We start from the raw sequence: 20969 nt of genomic DNA, 5'->3' as shown, positions 1-20969 counted from the left end.
CTATCTTTAACATCATAAGGAAGAGATCTGTCTTTAACAATATGCACAGCTGCACCTGAGTCTATAATCCATAATCGATTACCCACATCTCCAAAAGAATAAAAACATGAGAATGCCTTACCATTATTATTGGTCCCTCTCTTTGGGCTATCAGCAACATACCTCTTTTGCTGCGTGTCTGACCTTGGGTTTACTTTTTCTCTACACTGAGATGCAATATCCCCCTTCTTCTGGCATCTATAGCATCTCACTGATTTCTTCTTTATGTTTTTTGAATGAAGAGCAGATGCAGTTTCTTTCTCCAAAACATGACAGCTTGAAGTACTCTCTACATCCTGTAGGATTTTCACTTTAACACTGTCACCTGTGATCGGTATACCTGAGCTTTGCAGCCCCATAATCATAGGCACATATCTTTTGGGCAGTCCTACCAACATAAGTGTCCCTATCCATTCGTCAGCGATCTCAGACACAATGTTTCTCAGCCGATTCGACGTGGCTATTATTTTGTTGATGTAGTTAGTTAGCTGGTTGTGTGTCCCATTGATCAACCGCACGCTATGGTAGCTGTTATGATGTAGAATTTGTCAAGTGCACAAGAAATGCACATATGAAACAAGATTTTTTAATATATATATATATATATATATATATATATATATATATATATATATATATATATATTACAATAATTCTAAGTTAAATGCTTGAATTTTTATCATGGAAAGGTTAAACTACCTTTCCCCAAACCAAACTTTAACCTAAGACATGATGGTAAATTTCAAAAGGAAAACTACTCCAGGAAGTAAACAATCTTCCATCGCAATTCACGGCAGTGCAAGTAGGCCTTAGGATTCTGGAGATCCTAGAACATCATGTAAGGAAGAGTTTTAGCTTCGTAGTACTGCCTTCAAAGATAAGACCCTACTGGGGACTCTGAACATCAGCACACTAATGAAAGCTGGAAAACTAAAACACCTAACAGGTACTCTCAATCAATGCAACATACTTATATTAGCACTTCAAGAAACAAGGTGTCTGGATGAAAATGCATTTGAGTCAGGTGAATACAGGATCTAAAAAAGAAAACTAGCCATTAAAAATTCAAATAATACAACAATACTAGGAACAACATTTATGGTCCAACAGCAACTTACAGAATCAATAACTACTCTTAGCTCTCCATCAGAACGAATTTCATTTCTGAAGTTCAAGTCAGGCAATAAACGTTACACTATTAGAAATGCACATGCACCTATCAACCAACATAACAGAACAAATGCTGCCAAAGTGGAAGACTTTTGGGAAGTGCTAGAATACGAAACATTCATATTACCAAAAGAACATATAAAAATTTTGGTGGGCGACTTTAATGCACAAGTTGGCAAAGAAATAAAATCTAAATCAGTAGTTGGAGATTATCCAGCACATGCAAGAGCCAACAGAAATAGGGAAAGACTAATAGATTTTTGTAAACAATTTAATCTAAAACTAATGTCGTCATTTTTCAGGAAACATGTAAGAAAGAAAAAAACGTGGGTATCCCCTAATCCAAATCAAGGTGAATATCAATTGGACCATGTGGCAATAACAACTCGCAACTACAAGGAAATCTTGGATGTCAGTGAGGAAGGCCCTGACTGAAATGAAAACCATGTTCCAACTGAACAAACCTAAACCAAAATCAAGAAGATTTCCAAGAGCAAACACTACATTTCTCATACAAAATCATGACAAATTCTGTGATATACTAAACACATGAAAAATGGATGACTGGGAAGCAATTAAAGAAACAATTCTAGAGTCAGTTAAAGAAATGGGACAACCACAAAGCATGCCAAGACACAGATGGTGGAACGAACTGTGCGATGAAGCAATTGATAATCGACTAAAGGTGTGGAAAAATGGACCAGTAATAAGAAACATGAATACTTGGATGAGTTTAAAGAAGAAAGGAAAAAAACAGCAAAAATCATCAGGTCAGTGAAAAGAAAATATGACAAAGACAGATTAGAAGAACTGGATTCAGACTTTAAAAGGAACAACACTAGAGACTTATATAAGACTTTCAGCGAAGTTTTAACAGGATTCCAGTCACCAAGTTTATATTTTAAAGATAAAAATGGAAAAATGGTTTTGAGCAATAAAGAGAAATGCCAAATTTTAGCTGAATACTTAGAAATTCTATTAAATTGTGAAGAGCTTAATGACAGATTACAATTTCGAAAACCACAACATGAAAGTCCACCCTTGGAACCACCTACAGTAAAAGAAATAGTAAAGATTATCAAAGTATTGAAGAATAACAAAGCACCAGGAGAAGATGGGATAGTAGCAGAAATGGGGAAACTAGGGAGCTTATCCGCATTGTAGAAAATTCACAAAGTAATTAAAGACATTTGGACAAAAGGAAACATACCCAATGACTGGAAACAAGCATTGATCCATCCTCTCCATAAAAATTGAGATAAAACAGACATCAACAACTATAGGGGCGTATCCTTGTTACAAGTTACATATAAAATACTTTCTAAAGCACTTTTAAACAGAATAGAGGAACAATCAGGACCTAATATAGTTGATTATCAAGCAGGATTTAGAAAAGGTAGATCATGTGTAGAACAGATCCTTAATTTAAAAACAATTTTGAGAGTGAGAGCTATACAAAATAAAAATACACTAGTTACTTTCGTAAGCTTCAAAAAGGCCTATGACTCAGTTGGCAGACACTTTTCCAGATCAATGATAGACGAAAACACCAGAAGACTTGTTGAACTAACGCTCACAAATACAACATCAAGAATTAAGTTTCAATGCGAAATTTCTTAACCATTGAAAATCAAAGCAGGAGTTCTACAAGGAGATGGACTGTCCCCAATTGATTTTAGATAAAATGGTAAAAACATGGGAAAGCACATTAAAAAACAGAGGCACAAAGGGTATAAGCATGGGCCAAAGAAAGAACGAAGTTGAAATTAAATGTTTCGTCTTTGCAGATGATATGGCATTGCTAATTGAAAACTGAACAGACGCAACAGTTATGCTTGATCTGTTACTCAAGACTGCTGAAAAGACTGGGCTAAAAATATATTATGAAGAAACCGAGTATATAGAACACAAACATAATACAGAAAAGTTTATGAAAAGAAAGTATGTAAAAATTAAAAGAGTTGATAAATTCAAATACCTGGGGGAGTGGATCTAAGCCAATGGACTGGATAACACAACAAATAAAGAAAGAATATAAAACTTAGAATTTGCATATAAATTAACACAAAACTACTACAATAAGAAATCAATATCTATACAAGTGGAGATTTTAGACATTATAGTTCAGTTATTAAGACACAAGCAACGTATGGATCAGAGTGCCTAACACTGAATAAGAAAGGTGAATTACGAGAACTAGAAAAAATAGAGAGAAAAATACTAAGAAAATTCTAGGTTCTGAGAAAAACAAGGAAAATAGGTGGATTAAAAGGAGAGATGAAGACTGATACAAAATTACAGGAAAGATCACAGATATATAATGAGGAAGAGAGAGCTAAAATTTTATAGACATTTAAGAACAACAGAGGAAACATGGATTACAAAGAAAATTTTTAATTGTGTTAGTAAGCTGATAAACTGTAGGATGGATAGAAGCTGTTAAGAAAGATGCCAACAAAATAGACGTTACAGAGGAAATAATACGTGACAGCAATCACTTCAGGCTACCAACAGAAAACCCGAAGTACGAAGAAGATGGGCCAGAACCTCGATCCAAGAGAGTGGGGACAGATGAGCAGGGACGAGCAATTGGTGAGAAAATGAAGAAGTACTGGAAAGAACAGAAGAAAAAGGAACATCATAAGTCTTAAGTTGTATGCGGTCCATAGCTGGCAACATTCATAAATTATATATATATATATATATATATATATATATATATATATATATTACAATACAGAGTTAAAGATTAATATTTCTGTTATTTACCCCATTCCCTTAAATGGCATAAATTGCGTATACTATATTTATAGATTTATTTATTCCTATTCAAGAATTCATCTATGGTATAGAAGGAATTGTCAAGGAGAAATGATTTCAATTAATTTTTTAAGCTATTACTGTCGAAAATTTTTATAGCAGCATATTTTACCCCTTTCTGTGCCAAAGATAGGTTGAGTAAAGTATAATGTAAGTCTTTCTTTTTTCTGGTATTATAACCATGAATGTCACTGTTATTTTTAAACTGGTCTATGTTGTTGAGAATAAATTTCATTAGTCAGTAAATGTACTGTGAGGTTGTAAGTATTCCAAATCTCTTAAAAATATGCCTACAAGATGTGCGACTATGAACCCCACTCATTATTCTGACCACATTCTTTTGAGCAGTGAATACTTTTTGTCTAAATGTTGAGTTACCCCAAAATATTATTCAGTATGACATCAGAGAGTGAAAGTATGCAAAGTATGATAGCTAACTAATTTCTATATCTTCACAATTGGCAATTATCCTGAGTGCAAATGTTGCTGAACCTAGTTGCCTTAGACGATCCGAAATATGAATTTTCCAATGAAGATTCTCATCTATTTGTACACCCAAAAACTTAGTATGCTCTACCCTCTCTACTGACTTCTGTTGATGTGTTATATTTATTGAAGGAACTGTACTTTTGCAACAGACAATTGGATGCACCGTGTTTTTTCAAAGTTTAGAGCAAGCCCATTTGCAGAAAACCAATTAATGACTTTTGCAAAGACCTTATTTGAATCATTTTCAATTTGAGATTCTTTTACTGGATTAATAATGATGCTTGTATCATCAGCAAACAGTGTCATTTCAGCTTCCTGTTTCAGATAGGAAGGGAGGTCATACACATATATTTAGAACAGAAGGGGACTGATGATTGAACCCTGTGGAACACCTAGTTTTATTTCACCACAGTTAATCCTAGGATGCATATACAGGGCCTCTGAGGCCCTTGTATGTCTTCATTTTTACAGAAATTCTGTAATTTTTTGTTTCATTTCAAACTGATTTCCAGTACTCTTTCGCTAACACTGTGACATTCCTCCTATCAAGTCTGAACGAGATACCTTCTTAAGTTTTTTGTATAATTCAATATGTTTACCCATACACTGTGAAGTCATAAGCAGGGTTTCAGAAGCCCTCACAAATTTATAAATGTTGTTTAGAATATATTGTCTTCAACATTTGTTTGGGGGCAGTTATTAATTCAACAATAACTGTAATGGTATTTCCAACAACAGGAGTGCCAACAGCAGCATTAGCTGTAGTAGTAATAGTATAACTAAAAAATAATACACACTACTTTCACATATTGGCGACGTCGGTGTATTATTGATCTTTTTGCTATCAAATGTTTTATTATTTCATATCATTGTTATCCTGTGCTGCTCTTGTCAGCCTCATTGTTACTGTAGTTTGTTTGTTGCTGCAAGGCCCATATTGTTACGAGTATGATCGTTTAGTGCTCCACAAGCTGCTGTTCGAGAGACACGCCTTTTGCTATGGCTTCGACATGAAAAGCAAGAGAGGCAGTACATGCAAATGCAGCTAATTTTGAAAGTGTTGAGGCTCAGAGGTTTGAAGAAGTTGATTCTTGCGAGGAAGGAAATATTTTTGGAGATGCAAGTAGTGAAGAATCAGCCAATGAAATTGCAGATGTGAATAGTGAGGCAGATGGCAGTCCTTCTGATAATATTACTTCATCAGAGTCTGAAAATGAAGAACCACCAAAAAAAGGTACAGAAGACCACACATACATTAGTCGGAATGGAGCAATTTGGAAATTAGATCCTGCTGAAACTTTTCGTACATCTGTCCATAATATCACAAAGAGGCACCCGGTCCAGCCCGTGGTTTGAAAACCTGTAAACCTAAGGATGCCTGGAACTATTTCATCTCCAAGGAAATACTAGAGGAAATCACCAGCTGCACAAATATTGAAGGCAGAAGAGTGGCTGCTTTACGTGGTAAAACGTGAAAAAACGTTTCGCTTGCTGAAATGGAGGGTTTTGTTGGTCTTTTACTGCTTTCTGGTTTGAGAAGAGTTGGGATGTCCCTATTAGAGAATTATTCTTGGATGAAAAGGCAAATCCTACATATACGGCGACCATATCAATAAACAGATTCGAGGATATAAGGAGAATGATTAGATTTGATGACAGGTGTACCCGTGATGCTCGATCTGCAGATGACAAACTTGCAGCTGTTCACTATGTATGGGAACTATTTCTTGACAAGTGTAGAAATAGAACGACTCCCAACGATTTGCTCACAGTTGACGAACAGCTAGTCCCATTCCGTGGAAGAAGCAGCTTCATCCAGTATATGCCCTCTAAACCAGCCAAGTATGGCATAAAAATATTTTGGTTATGTGATGCTACATCTGAATATGCCTTAGATGGAATTGTTTACACGGGAAAGAGGCCCCATGAACCTATTCAGAAAAATCTTGGATTCAATGTGATGAAAGATCTTGCTAGAAGCATTGTAGGATCATCAAAAAATATTACAGTTGACAACTTCTTTACTAGTGTGGAGCTGGCAGAAGAGATGCTTCAGAAGCAGCTTACAGTGGTGGAAACAATCAAACAAAATAAACCAGAAACTCCTAATGAGATGAAACCATCTGCCTCAAGAGCGATTCATTCCTCTTTGTTTGCATTTAGAGGTGACATTACAATGGTGAGTTATGTTCCCAAAGAAAAGAGTCTATAGTTCTCATTAGCACAATGCATCACGACTGAAACATTGATGAAACTCATGCAAAAAAGAAACCAGATATAATAAAGTTCTATAACTCTACAAAGGGTGGAGTAGATCAAATGGACCAGAAAATTCGTTATTACACTTGCAAGAGACAAACAAGAAGATGGCCATTTGCATTGTGGATTAATATGATGGACGTCGCAGCAATGAACAGTGAAATTTTACTTTCTGCCCAACATCTGACATACCATAGTGGAACAAGTGATAAAAGGCGTCTAATCCTAAGAGATTTAGCAGAGGAAATGGTAAGACCACTAATGGAACTTCATATTCAAATCCCTAATCTTCCAAAGAAAATCGTTGATGCCACGCAAAGATGTGGTGTTCAAAAAGGTGTCATATTGCCGAACCAACTACCTGTTTCAGGAAAAAGAAGAAGATGCAATTATTGTCCATATAATAAACACAGGAAAAGTGCAATGACATGCATTGAGTGTAAAACCAACATTTGTAAGGAACCTAGTGGCGTTCTTTGTGCTTCTTGTTTGTCATATGTTGAAAACTAAGAAAAATGCAATTTTATGTGAACAATGAATAATAACTTTTTGTCAAAATATTGCCTATATACACAATATTGTGAATAATAAGTATGCTTTAGTTGAAGAAATTGGTTGTAATAACTGTTATAAAATGTAAACTGCAACTTATAAGTGAATTAATAAAATTATTTGTATCTGTTGTATGTAAATGGATGTAACTAACAAAAAATCAATCTTAGAGGTTTTTTTAATTAATAAAATGTTAATCAGGCCCACCAGATCCTGTTACTGTATCTTAGGAATATTTCAATATGACAATATATTTGACAGAAATAAATTTAACTCCAAAGAATGACTATATGAAAAGAGGAAAATGTTAAATGAGGGCAGATCCTGGAGGCCCTGCATATGCATTCATGTGCGTTTTCCGCAAAATGCATCCTAGGGTTAAATGAAGTGGCATACTTATTTAAATCGCTTGACCCATATAAGGAAACTTTTTGCTTCCTGTTCTGTAGGTATGACTTAAATGACTCATATGCTATTCCATTTATACCATAGAATTGTAATTTCTATAACATAATGTCATGGTTCACACAATCAAATTCTTTGGACAACTCACAGAAAATTTCATTTTACTATTTTCTATTATGTTGACAGTGAAATTGTATATTGCTGTCTCAGTGGAATAGCATTTTGAAATCCGTACTGTGATTTACTAATTGTCCCATTACTGTTGAGATGGCTAAGCACTCTTAGGTACATTACTTTCTCGAAATTTTTTGAGAATGCAGTAAGTAAGGATACTGGCAGATAATTATTACATCTGTGGTGTCCCTCTTTTTGTAGAGAGGCCTGACATTGGCGTATTTTAACCTGTCGTCTCAATCTTGCATTTGTCCAGCTGAGTGATAATTAACTCACGTAATAATCCTACTTTCCTTGTAAGACCTCCATCCTCAAATGCATTTCGTAATTTGTCCCAGACTTCTTTCGACGTTGCAGCTTTTTCAACGTTGAACATAGTTCACTGGATCGACTAGTAATATCAACTTCGATTTTGCTTTCTTATCCTTACTTCAATAATTGTGATCTGTTAATTTCACTGTTCCATCCACCACATACCATCGGTCGTCTAAACGTAAATACGCTTCTACTGCAAATTTCCACATTGCATAGTTTTCGTGAACCATAAGTCTTTCAATCTGCGGAATTTGTACTGCGCTCATTTTAACGGTAACTCTGATCTTTCTTGACGAAAAGAATAATACAAAAGGATAACTCGTATTTCACGCGAGTGCACTACTTGGAACTTTTCCAATACTTTCTCACTATTATATTATGTATATACTTATTTCAAATACATCGCTGGGCCCATAACCTATTAGAGTCGACAGAGGTGAATAAGTAATAGTGAGTAAAACACATTTAGTGCCAGTAAATATATTTGCACTCCCAGGTAAAATACATAGAGCACAACGACCAAGGAACATTCATTACATGCGTAAAGGTGGGTTTAGACTAGCAAGTCGCTTGCAGAAGTTATTGCTGCAAGTTATTGCTAGCCGCTTGCAGCTGTGTTTACACAGCAGCTCAAGAATTAAGCAAGATTCTTCCGCAAGTTCTTTGGCAAGAAACTTGCGTCAATAACTTGCTGATACTGTTTACATATGCTTTCAGTACCACTACGAGTGTCAGCCAAAGTGTAAAATGACAAGTAGGCGTGTGAGATATGATGCAGCTCTTGAAATTGTAATGCAAAACGTGAAAAAGAAAAAGAGAAGTATTTGGGTTAGAGAGTAGATAATGAGAAGATCGCAAAATGGTGCCTGTAATAACCTTTTGCAAGAACTGAGTATCGAGAACATGGATACTTTTGAAAACTTTTGCAGAATGTCCTCAAATGATCTGGAGTATTTGTTGGTGTTAATAGTGCCCGTCATATCAAACTTGGGTAATGCTATTTCAGCAAAGGAACGTTTGCTACTCACTCTATGATTTATAGCCACCGGGGAGCTACGAATAAAATAGGCATTTCATTTATTTATGTGAAACACACAACCAAAAAAAGTTTGAATTTTGAAATCTTTCTTTGTAGGAGACTCATACAAGTCCCTAATGTACTTGTTTCATATTCCAGTCAGCATGATTTTTCTGATCGTACCCGATGTATGTAGAGCCATTTTTAACGTTTTGAAAAGGGAAAATTATTTGAAGGTATGTGAAAACACAACAATGAAATTAAATTTTTATTGAAATAAACTGAATTGTACAGAATGATATGCTTATAAAATTGTTTTTTTTTTCTAATGCTCATAAAATGGAAAGTGACAAGCTAAGTAAATAGAACATATAATGATTACACATCATCTTTTTCTAGACTCCTAAAACAACAAGCGAGTGGATGCAGGTGGCAAAGGGGTTGTGTCTTCAAGTTATGCTACTTTCTATGTACTTCTTTTATGGATGTGTCGAATATCGACGAGATTTCATTTAATGCGCTCATCTTCTTCACTCTATCCTTAAAGTCTCGGTTATGCACGTTCTGTATTTCGGGGAAGCTCTCCACGTAAAATGTTCTGCATCCTGCTTCATCCATTCCCGTTTCTCCTCCATTTCTGAAATTTGTTTGCATATAATACGTAAGATGGTTGCATAAAATTAATTCACCACAGTAAGTAAAATGTTAAATATGAGTGTTATGCAGACGACATACATACTCTAACTTGCGCTTCCTACTTACAGGAAATAGAAATAAATCCTAAAAGCTGCAAGTTACTTGCAGATAATTCTTGCGTGGCGTTCACACTGGAAGCGGAAAACGTACAGCAAGTCACTTCTGCAATAAATTGCTACGGTCGCAAGTCGACTTGGCGATATGTTTACACTCACAAATCGCGCGGCGAGTTCCTCCGCGCAAGTAAATTGCTGCAATAACTTGCTAGTGTAAACCGAGCATAAAACTCTGAGCTTACAATAGCACCAGAGAGGTCTATTAAATTCCACATGATGCACTTAGCCGCCGTTTCACACGAAATATATTGTTCACACAATTGCAACAGAGGGGTTTACTGGACCACCCAGAAGGGGTATTGGGAAATCGGTTCACGAAATCTGGTTTTGAGTGTCTTATGTAAATGGGGCGATTGTGTCGTGATGCAGTGGAGGCCTGGGTTATTGAATCGAAACTATCCAAAGATATTACCATAACTACCATAAAGCTATTGCTAGTTGATGTGTTTTTGTTGTGAGTTTGCTTATTATTCGACACTGTGTTGTTACTTGCGAAGCAGTGGCATGTTGTTGTGCAACTTTGAATTTCGTTTATCTTACGTGAGACGTGTTGTCAACAGATGGTGTTATCGGAAACTTGATAATACAGGGTAAAGGATTTACCTGGGATGAGTTTTCATCGTGAGTCACTTTCAAACAACCAGACGCCAGTTAAGAGAAAAAGAGGGTGTTCCGAGGACGACGAAATGTCAGGTATATAATGTGACTCTATTTGTACGTGTGGTGTTTGTGTTCCTCCTGTTATAAACTGGGAAAGATATTTTTTAATCAAGTTTAATTATTTGTGTTGTAGGGGGATTACATCATGTGTACGGGTCTAATACATGTTTTCTTGATTCCTGTTCATTTAAGATGTAATACTGCTCTAAGAATGGTTGTTGCTGACCTGTTTCTAGGTCTCCCCTATGCTCATTCAACGTTATAAGTAATCTTGAAATTATCTCTTGAAGAAAGTTTGAAACTCACATGTGAAAAACACGTGCAGCATTCGTTGTAGTGTGTCAGAAGTGAATGGGTGCGTGCGGTCTTAATCAAAGATATACGTGGAAGTTCAGTTCATCAGTTGCATGGGACATTCCACACAAAGTCTCCTAGAGGTCCCCACTGATTCTGTTAAAAATTTGTGTGTGTGTACATGTGTATGTGGTAGGTCACTGTACAAAATTTTGGCTCAGTTCTTTCAGCGGTTCCAGATCAATGGCCATTTGAGTGGACCCACACCAAATCATAAAGTGCACGGGGTAAAAAATTTGGACAACTTTGGTATAGCTTTGTGCGTCTGTTGTGACATCTATCACCTTGAATTTTTGTAGGCCTACACTAGTACAACTTTTAGTTGCTCGGAAATTACCATCCCTTACACTAATTGGTCTGAAAGTGCCAAAATTTATCGCAAAAGATTTAAGTCACACTTTAAATAGTTATGATTTTATTGACCCTAGTCTCAAATGTCAAATTGAAAATTGAATGTTTGCAGCATTTTTCAGGACCCGTTTTTAATATGGCTACCATATCTGATTTTTTCTTAACTGATACCATTGGAGAGACCTCATTTTTTGCTACAAGGAACATTAAAAAGTAGAATGGTAATTTTCCATATAAGGTTTTTAAACTATCTTCAAAAATACCTTTGCTTTTATGCATACTGCGTGCTTGACAGAATAGCTTTAATGAATGGCATACAAAAATGAGCAGATAAACAACACTGTTGTGAACATAAAAAAGCAATAAGTTCATAAAATGAACCAAGTGTCATAAATTTGTTGCCAGAGTTCATGAAACCATTTTCATGTCTCTAAAATTCTCTTCAATGCTCTTCAGCACCTATGACGGGTAATTGTATCTCTGACCCATGGAAATGGCACTTGGAGTTGGCAAAATGCCTATTATCTGTTGTTCTGGGCTCCAGCAGATGTTCCTCCTTAGGGGCCAATGGAATGAATTAGTTGGACCATGTGGATGCATGAAACTGAATAAGGCATCTCGTTCTTCCAATGATGTGTCACAGATGTTTCCAGTCCACCATTTGTTCTCGTAAATGCAGGCCATGTATTGTACAGATTAGATGCTGGCAATTGGAACACTCGAGAAGTATGCTGATTGATCAACACTTGCAATAAATGAAACTCTTCTAATTTGTAACCGTTTTTTATTGATAAGTCTGAAGCAATGATTTTCTCTGGTCCCTGCAACCATGCAAACTTTTTCAAGTCTCCTTTCTTCCAGAGGTCTTGCAACATAAATTTCTTCTTTTCTAATAAAAAGGAATTTGATTCCATGAACTTGCTCATCACAAAATCTGAATAGATCACTTGGTGTTAGAATTTGATCTGGAGTTGGCCATTGGAGACTTGCTCTTGCTGCTAATCGCTTTGTTGTGCCCCCAGTACCATCACATGGAGACTGTCCATGGCTAGTGGCGAAGAAGTTCCATTCTGCACTGATACTAAAGTCATTGCATGGATTATGAAGTTCTTGAAATTTTCCATTACTGAAATAGCTGATGTGCTTCAGCACTGGAAAGTGGGTTCACAGGTGATCTATCAGCTTGGAGCAGAAACTATGACTGTGACTGTATCATGTTGCAAGCAATCACTGATGATGCAAAAGCTAAGAGACTCGATCTTTCCAGTCAAAGCCTTGTAATAAATAACAAAGGGATGTAATGTGGCCTGACTATTTTCCCAATGCCTGCCTTGTACAGCGACCTACACAATAAATGAATAATTTTCTGCAAAATCCATCAAAACAACCAGCTTTCCACATTCTAGACTTTCTTTGGTTTCTTTTAGGTAGTTGCTTTGATACTTTGCTACATACTGATGGGATGAGGGATTCACAATTTTGGCCACAATGTTTTGAATAAATTCGTCAGTCGTTGACTGCTTTGTCTCCAGGGTATCTTCATCAGTGTGTATCCATTCCTTGTATTCCATTGCTTCATCAATGTTTTTTCCTTCAAATGCGGCTTCTACAAATCTTTCCAAGACTTCTAATCCAGGGCATTGGTCACATCGTTGGAGCATGCAAGCTTTTGAATCCATATTGCAAACTGTTTTGGCTAACAAACTCTTGTAATCATTCTTAATTGGAGTCACTGCTAGCATCACCTTGACATTTTGATGAGCTGTACAAACACAAACTGAATGTGTTCCTGCTGTGATGCACCACTTTTGCTGGAGTTCATAGTATTTAGAAAAGCCAGCTTTTGGTAAATTTTGTCTTCAATATTGATAGACTTCTTTCAAGTTATAAAGCATCAGATGTTTCTGCATATGAAGTTTTGGGCCAGCTGGTGGCCTTATGGTTACAAAGTCTTTTCCAGGGCAGATTCAGCTGACTTCATCACTGTCATAGAATTTTGGTACACATTCCTTAATATCTTCTTGCAAAGCCTTTTCTCACTTTGGATCTGGTTTTGCTAATACGCCTTTCTCTTCCTTCAGCTTTCTGTCAGTTTTCACTGTTTGCTCAGACATGTTGAATTCTTCCATCATTTTTTTAATGCTCCAAGTGCTAGTGACCAAAGTTAAAATCTGAATTTTCTCAGAAGCTGAGGACACCGCCAGTTTTGCTTTCAATTCATTGATGAGCACTTTGTACAAAGAGCAATCATAGCATTTTTGACCTGGTGGCGGTTCTGTGACATCATCTGCTTGAAGCCCGCCAATTTCAGCAATTTTGGTAGCCACAACCATTTGAATTTGCCTTATTTCTCATTTTGCATATTCACTAGAATCCCAGTTTGAAACGTGCTGAAATTTTTCAGTGGTGACACACAAGTTGATCAAGGTAGAGCTCAAGCTGTCTGGAGCAACTGTAGTATCATCTTCATCAGACTCTGATGATGGCAATGGCTTGGCCTGTTTTGCATTGATGTCAACTCTACAAGCAGGGTAAAGCTTCTGTCCAGGCTTAACGTCAACTGTTGTAAGTTGTTTCAGAAAGTCGGCTGTTGCAACATCAATAGGACGCAGACCTTTGTTGAACACATGAGTCTTCTTTTGTAATGGATTGCAGCATGGTTTTTGCAGATATTGAAACCTGGTCAACAGTTCTGTTTCATGATGTAAACATATTTTGGCATGAAATCCAACTCATCGAATCAGCAAATTCCAATTTGTAGCCATAACAAGTTGTAACTTCGTTAATGATTCGGCAGTGGATTGAAGGAATCAACCAAGCTGCAAGTTTTGCGTACAAACTTGAATGATACTCAAATCAAATTACATCTTATATAGTGTGAATGTATAAAATGAGAATACTGGAGAATATTACAGAAAATTCTGGAAGTTTCTAGTGCCTTGTTATAAAACTGTTGTACATGAATATAACTTTCTGGAATCCATGCCTTGTTTTATAAAACAGTCATAACTGCATACAAATATCCAGAAATTTCCAAAACCCATGCCCTGTTACAAAATAGTCATACCTGCATATCTAATTTCCAGAAGTTTCTGGAACCCATTCAGGGTGTTACAAAAAGGTATGGCCAAACTTTCAGGAAACATTCCTCTCACACAAAGAAAGAAAATATGTTATGTGGACATGTGTCCGGAAACGCTTACTTTCCATGTTAGAGCTCATTTTATTACTTCTCTTCAAATCGCATTAATCATGGAATGGAAACACGCAGCAACAGAACATACCAGCGTGACTTCAAACACTTTGTTACAGGAAATGTTCAAAATGTCCTCCGTTAGCGAGAATACAGGCATCCACCCCCTGTCGCATGGAATCCCTGATGCAGCCCTGGAGAATGGTGTATTGTATCACAGCCGTCCACAATACGAGCACGAAGAGTCTCTACATTTGGTACCGGGGTTGCTTAGGCTAGAGCTTTCAAATGCCCCCATAAATGAAAGTCAAGAGGGTTGAGGTCATCCATCGGTCACCGAATCTGTTGTTGAGATGCGTACGAACACTTCGACCGAAATGTGCAGGAGCTCCATCGTGCATGAACCACGTGTTGTGTTGTACTTGTAAAGGCACATGTTCTAGCAGCTCAGGTAGAGTATGCCCTATGAAATCATGATAACGTGCTCCATTGAGCGTAGGTGGAAGAACATGGGGCCCAATCAAGACATCACCAACATGCCTGCCCAAGCGTTCACAGAAAATCTGTGTTGATGACGTGATTGCACAATTGCGTGCGGATTCTCGTCAGCCCACACATGTTGATTGTGAAAATTTACAATTTGATCACGTTGGAATGAAGCCTCATAATGAGGATTGACACATTGTTGGATGAACCATTTGCAGAAGTGTACCCGTGGAGGCTTATCAGCTGCTGATAGTGCCTGCACACGCTGTACACGGTACGGAAACAACCGGTTCTCCCGTAGCACTCTCCATACAGTGACGTGGTCAACGTTACCTTGTACAGCAGCAACTTCTCTGACGCTAACATTAGGGTTATCGTCAACTGCACGAAGAATTGCCTCGTCTATTGCAGGTGTCCTCGTCATTCTAGGTCTTCCCCAGTCGCTAGTCATAGGCTGGAATGTTCCGTGCTCCCTAAGACGCCGATCAATTGCTTCAAACGTCTTCCTGTTGGGACGTCTTCGTTCTGGAAATCTGTCTCAATACAAACGTACCGCGCCACGGCTATTGCCCTGTGCTAATCCATACATCAAATGGGCATCTGCCAACTCCGCATTTGTAAACATTGCACTGACTGCAAAACCACGTTCGTGGTGAACACTAGCCTGTTGATGCTACGTACTGATGTGCTTGATGCTAGTACTGTAGAGCAATGAGTCGCATGTCAACACAAGCACCAAAGTCTACATTACCTTCCTTCAGTTGGGCCAACTGGCGGTGAATCGAGGAAGTACAGTACATACTGATGAAACTAAAATTAGCTCTAACATGGAAATTAAGCGTTTCTGGGCACATGTCCACATAACATCTTTTCTTTATTTGTGTGTGAGGAATGTTTCCTGAAAGTTTGGCCGTACCTTTTGTAACACCCTGTATATGAAACAGTTGTATCTGCACATCAGGGGAACAAAAGTATCATGCTGCAAATAATTGTCTGACAGATCACATCACAAGTGCCTTGACATTTTCTGGCATAATGACTGCCAACACAGTAATACATGCAGTAAGCATAACAGCTTAGGATTCTTTAAATCTGTTTTAAATGCCTTATATGGAAGATTACCATTCTACTTTTTCAAGTCACTTGTAGAAATATAGAAAACTGATTGTGAAAAGTGCTAGAAATTTTCAGTTTAACGCTTGAGACAAGGGTCAATAAAATCAGAACTATTTACTCATAAATGCTAATACTGGTGTAGAATAGTGAGCAGTTAGTTGTTGGCTAACAGCCCAAATGTTCAGAGTTGATGGCAATATAGAAAACTGATTGTGAAAAGTGCTAGAAATTTTCAATTTGACTCTCGAGACATGGGTCATTAAAATCAGAACTATTTACTCATAAATGCTAATACTGGTGTAGTATAGTGAGAACCTAGTTGTTGGCTAGCAGCCCAAAAGTCAAAGTTCCAGCTGCCTTCCCCTTGTAGCAAAGGATGGTTAAAGTAGGGCTTGAATCTTTTGTGATAAATTTTACAAGGCACTTTCAGACCAAGCAGCATAATGGATAGTCATTTCTAAGGAATTTGAATTCTTTAGCTGCATTCAGCAACAAAAGTTGTACTAGGATACAAAAATTGAGAGTGGTAGATATCACTGAAGATGCACAAAGTTATGACAAAGTTAGCCGAATTCTTCACACCGTGCACATTGTGACTTGGTATGGGTCTACTAAGGTGGCCCTAGTTCTGGAACCACTATAACAATTTACCCAAAATTTTACACATTGACATAACACATACATATGTATACAAGAACAAGTTTTGAACTGAATCTGAGATGGTCGAGTGGGGAGTGAGGTTAAAGTTGAATAAGAAGAAGCAATAAAAACTATGAGAGGTGGCAAAAGACTTTTAAGAGCATGTGAACAAAATTGGTAGTGTCTTGAAAAGATGTTATAAGATGATAATCATCAAAAGTAAAACAATGGTACAGGCTGTGCTGGGGTAATTAGATTAGAAAATGAGACTTTAAAAGTAGTAGATGAGTTTTGCTATTTGAGCAATAAAGGAACTTGTGAAGGCTGAAGTAGATAGGATATAAAGTGCAGACTTATGAAAGTAAGGAAAGCATTTCTGAAGAAAAGAAAGAATTGTTAACTTTGAAGTGTTAGAAAATCCTTTTCTTTTGGTATTAATGTAGACAGGGTTGCCATAAGTTCTTGAAATCAGGGAACTTCAAAAATGTCAGTAAAATCAGGGAAATTTGAAAGAGACACTGGAAACGTGTCATTTTTGTCTCTATAGATGAAATGGCTTGTTTACTGAGATGTCATGCATCGTCACTGCCTGGGCTCAGCTGAGTATGTGCACTGCTTCCCTACTCCCTCATTCTTACTGCTTCTCCCCTTCCTACCGTTCCCCTCAGCTTGTAGACAGTGCTGCCACCACTTCTTGTTGCTAGCCTAGCAGCTGCCGACAAGAGGCAGGGAGATGTGAGGAGTGGTTTGTTTTGATCTGATTCTCAGAGACTGTTGACTCAGCGGCCAGAGACAGCAGTCATATGTGCATGAGTTGTGTGAAAGTGTGTTTGCTCTCATTTTCTGAGAAAGGCTATGGTCAAAAATTTAGTTGTGAGAGTGTGATTGTCTTTTCTATGTGCCTGTCTGTGGCACAGTGATCAGAGTATTCGTGCAAGTTATCTGTTGCATGAATTGATCACCATGATCTCATTTCATCAACATCGTGTCTGTGACTCATGAATAGCTACTCACATGAATGGGCTTCCATGTTGGGCCAAAACTGCAGGTGATTTCTGCAGGTACATCGAACGGATCAGGCCTACTGATCGGAAGCCCATAGTTTCCCACTAATGTGCAGACCCTGCCCGTATGATCTAGACTCACTGACTTTCCCGCAGACCATGTGTGCTTGTGTGTGGCATAATGTGGCAAATTTTTTTGGTTTATCCATGGACCCAGGACTGTGGTGCTCCTCGGCAGGTGAGAGGCCAAAGGCGATGGATGTCAGGAATTGCGATTGTCTCCCTACAAGTAAATTGCACAGTGCAGTGTTTTATAGCCTTTTTGTTCCTAGTACATTTTGGCACTTTGAAAGTAGTTCATGTATTAGAAAGTATGGATGATAAGAGGAAGTAAATTGTGGCATTGCTCGCTTTTTGTATGCTATGTAATGATATATTTCTCAAAAGAAAAATCACACAAACCTGAAAAATGAAATGATCTTTGGCACTGATGGCCAGGAGTCGCCTTCTGGGTAAGTTTGGCTGCCAGATTGCAAGTCTTTGTTCGGGTGTCACCACATTGGGCGACTTGTATGTCAGTGATGAAGAAATGATGATGAGGACAACACAACATCCTGTCCACGAGCGGAGAAAATCTCCAACCTGGTTACGAATCGAAGCCAGGCCCCCTGTATGGTAGGCAAACACATTACCACTCAGCTAAGCAGGTGGACACACAATACCTCTAAAATAATAGACGTAACACAGTGGGTATTAACTGACAATAAAGAACATAGCAGAACCAACATTTTATTGGCAGTCACCTATAGTGTTGATTTACACAACTATTCCCTGCCTTACATGCTTGTTCCAAGAGGCCTACTTTTTTCTGAGGCTATTTCTGAAATCAGTGAAGGTATTTTAAAACTGTCTTGCAACTGCAAGGAAATGTGTATTTTTGTCACCAAATGTCTTTCTTTTTTTTTGAGTTAAAATATCATCAGTAATCTTAATGAAACACACATACCGTTTGGCTTGCTTTCTCCATCTAAAAACAGTTCATTACAAAAGATGTTGATGTTAGTACTTAAGATTGCTCACACATTTAGAAGTACAGAAGTTCCTACATTTTTTTTTGTCAACTTATGTCTTTACTCACCCTTGAGATCTCAAAATTTGTCTGGGAGAAATGCTAAAACTTGTCTGGAAATCGGGGAAATATCGGAATTTCACTTGGGGAAACTTGTTGCAACCCTGGTAGAGTATAGCGTTGTATGGAACTGAAACATAGACAATAAATAGTTCAAGCAGAAAAGAGAATAGAAGCTTTTGAAATGTGGTGCTCAGATATAATTTTTTCAATGACTCTTGGGGCAGGGTGATTGGAGTTGAGGCATATCCTGCCGCATGCTCTCTCTCTGTGTCTGGGATATCATCAGCCCTACCTCCTCTGCCAGTTGCCTTATTTGCCCCCCCCCCCCCCCCTCCCCTCTACCAACCCTGTTTTAATTGCTTTTGGATGTAGTTAGACCCTTAGTTGTCACGCATCATAGTTTCCATTTTAGTGTTAACATTTCAACGAACAGTGGGTGCTGTTCCCCTCTTTTAACATGTGAATATATCAGATCAGAGGTTGGTCAGCTGTGGGAAGGATAGCCTCTTTCACATGCAGAATGCCAGGGAACTTGCACCTGGCCCCCACTGACCTGATTATTTTTCTCATCTTATTTTATCATTGTCAGTACAACTGATATCCATTATGTTTGTAGCCTTCAAACTTCTATTATTATGAATCTCCTGGCTATAAGGCATTCTTTACTCTGTAACTGTCTTTGCCCTTAGCTGGGTTAATGAGGCGTCAGATATTGGTGGGGTTTCTCTCACTTTTGATGAATCCTGGGTGACCCTTCGTCTACATAATGGCCTGACCCACATACTTTTATTTCCCTTTAAATTATTTCTCAGTTCTGGCATGAATGTTGCTTTCAAGGTCTTCCACTCCTACTTACTGTGATGATTCGACAAAATTTTTAGATGAACCATCTTGACCGGGGGTCAGGTAACCTCTCTGTTTAGTCCTTTATACTGCAACCAACCAAACAAATGTGATCCTACATGAAAAATGCTGAAGTTTAGAGGGGCAGATCGAATAACTAATGAGAAGATATTGGATCAAATTGAGGAAAAAATGAAATCTGTTGCACCTCTCAGCTGTAAAAAGAGATTTTTTGACAGCGAACATCCTTAGGCTTCAAGGAATTGTCAGTTTGGTAACAGAGGAAAGTTTGTGAGTGGCGGAGGGGAGGGGGAGATTTTAAAAATTATGTGGAGACCAAGATTTGAATACAGTAAACAGGTTTGAATGGAAGTAGGTTACAGTAGTTGTGCAGAGATGAAGAGGCTTGCACAGGATAGAATGGAGAGCTGTATTGGAGCAGACTGAAGGTGACTATTACAACAATCACCCATATTAGTACAGAGAAAGTGTATTTTGTTTGTAAATCTACTGATACGTACCACACCAAAGCAGTTGTTGCAAATATGTTCCATGGCAAATGCAATAAACTGTCAGCTTTGGATAAACAGATTGTTATCTTCAAAGTGGTTGAAAAACTGATTTTTTGTTACAAATTTCATTACTTTTGTGAGTGTCTGAGTTATTGATACTGAACTGTTGATACACTTCAGTTGGATTACCTTTTATGTAGACAGGGTCTATTTCAGCTTAAGAAATTTGGGTAAACACTAAACAAAAAGCATTTGTTTATTGCTGTGGTTAGTGGTTCTGAAATTTCAAAAAGTAATATTACTCAGGACATCACTTGAAATATCTTATGCATCAGGACCCTGAAGCTTCTGCATTGCCTATGACCTCATTAACTTGGATTTTCTTCCACTCACTCATGGTACAATTATCCACTACTCTGAAAATATACTCTGAAAATTTTCCAGTACAGCAAAAAATTTACTGTAGCTGTGAGACTGTGTCCTTTGTTCTTTCAATAGAACTCAGGCTACCTTGCATGGATTATATAGACTCTCAGTGTAATTTATACGTTATCTTTTTAGCCTCCAGTTTCTTTTCTGTAGAGTCGTTCTCTTGCAATTTCTTTACCCTGGGCTCTGTTTGAACT

The 20969-nt window shown here is 37.7% G+C and overlaps 1 protein-coding gene across 1 annotated transcript in view; it reads left to right on the top strand.

The window, feature by feature from the left end:
- The first annotated feature begins 10380 nt into the window (after positions 1–10380).
- Positions 10381–20969, top strand: part of LOC124796636 (poly(ADP-ribose) glycohydrolase-like) — a 129410-nt gene continuing 118821 nt past the window's right edge. The window contains exons 1-2 of the mRNA XM_047260711.1: positions 10381–10507; positions 10614–10746. Of these exons, the coding sequence (XP_047116667.1) occupies positions 10662–10746 (85 nt within the window). The 5' untranslated portion in view covers positions 10381–10507; positions 10614–10661. The remainder of the gene's footprint in view (positions 10508–10613; positions 10747–20969) is intronic.

This window comes from Schistocerca piceifrons, chromosome 1 (genome assembly GCF_021461385.2).
Source record: "Schistocerca piceifrons isolate TAMUIC-IGC-003096 chromosome 1, iqSchPice1.1, whole genome shotgun sequence".
NCBI classification, from domain to species: domain Eukaryota; kingdom Metazoa; phylum Arthropoda; class Insecta; order Orthoptera; family Acrididae; genus Schistocerca; species Schistocerca piceifrons.
This window is presented reverse-complemented; position numbering and strand designations above follow the sequence as displayed.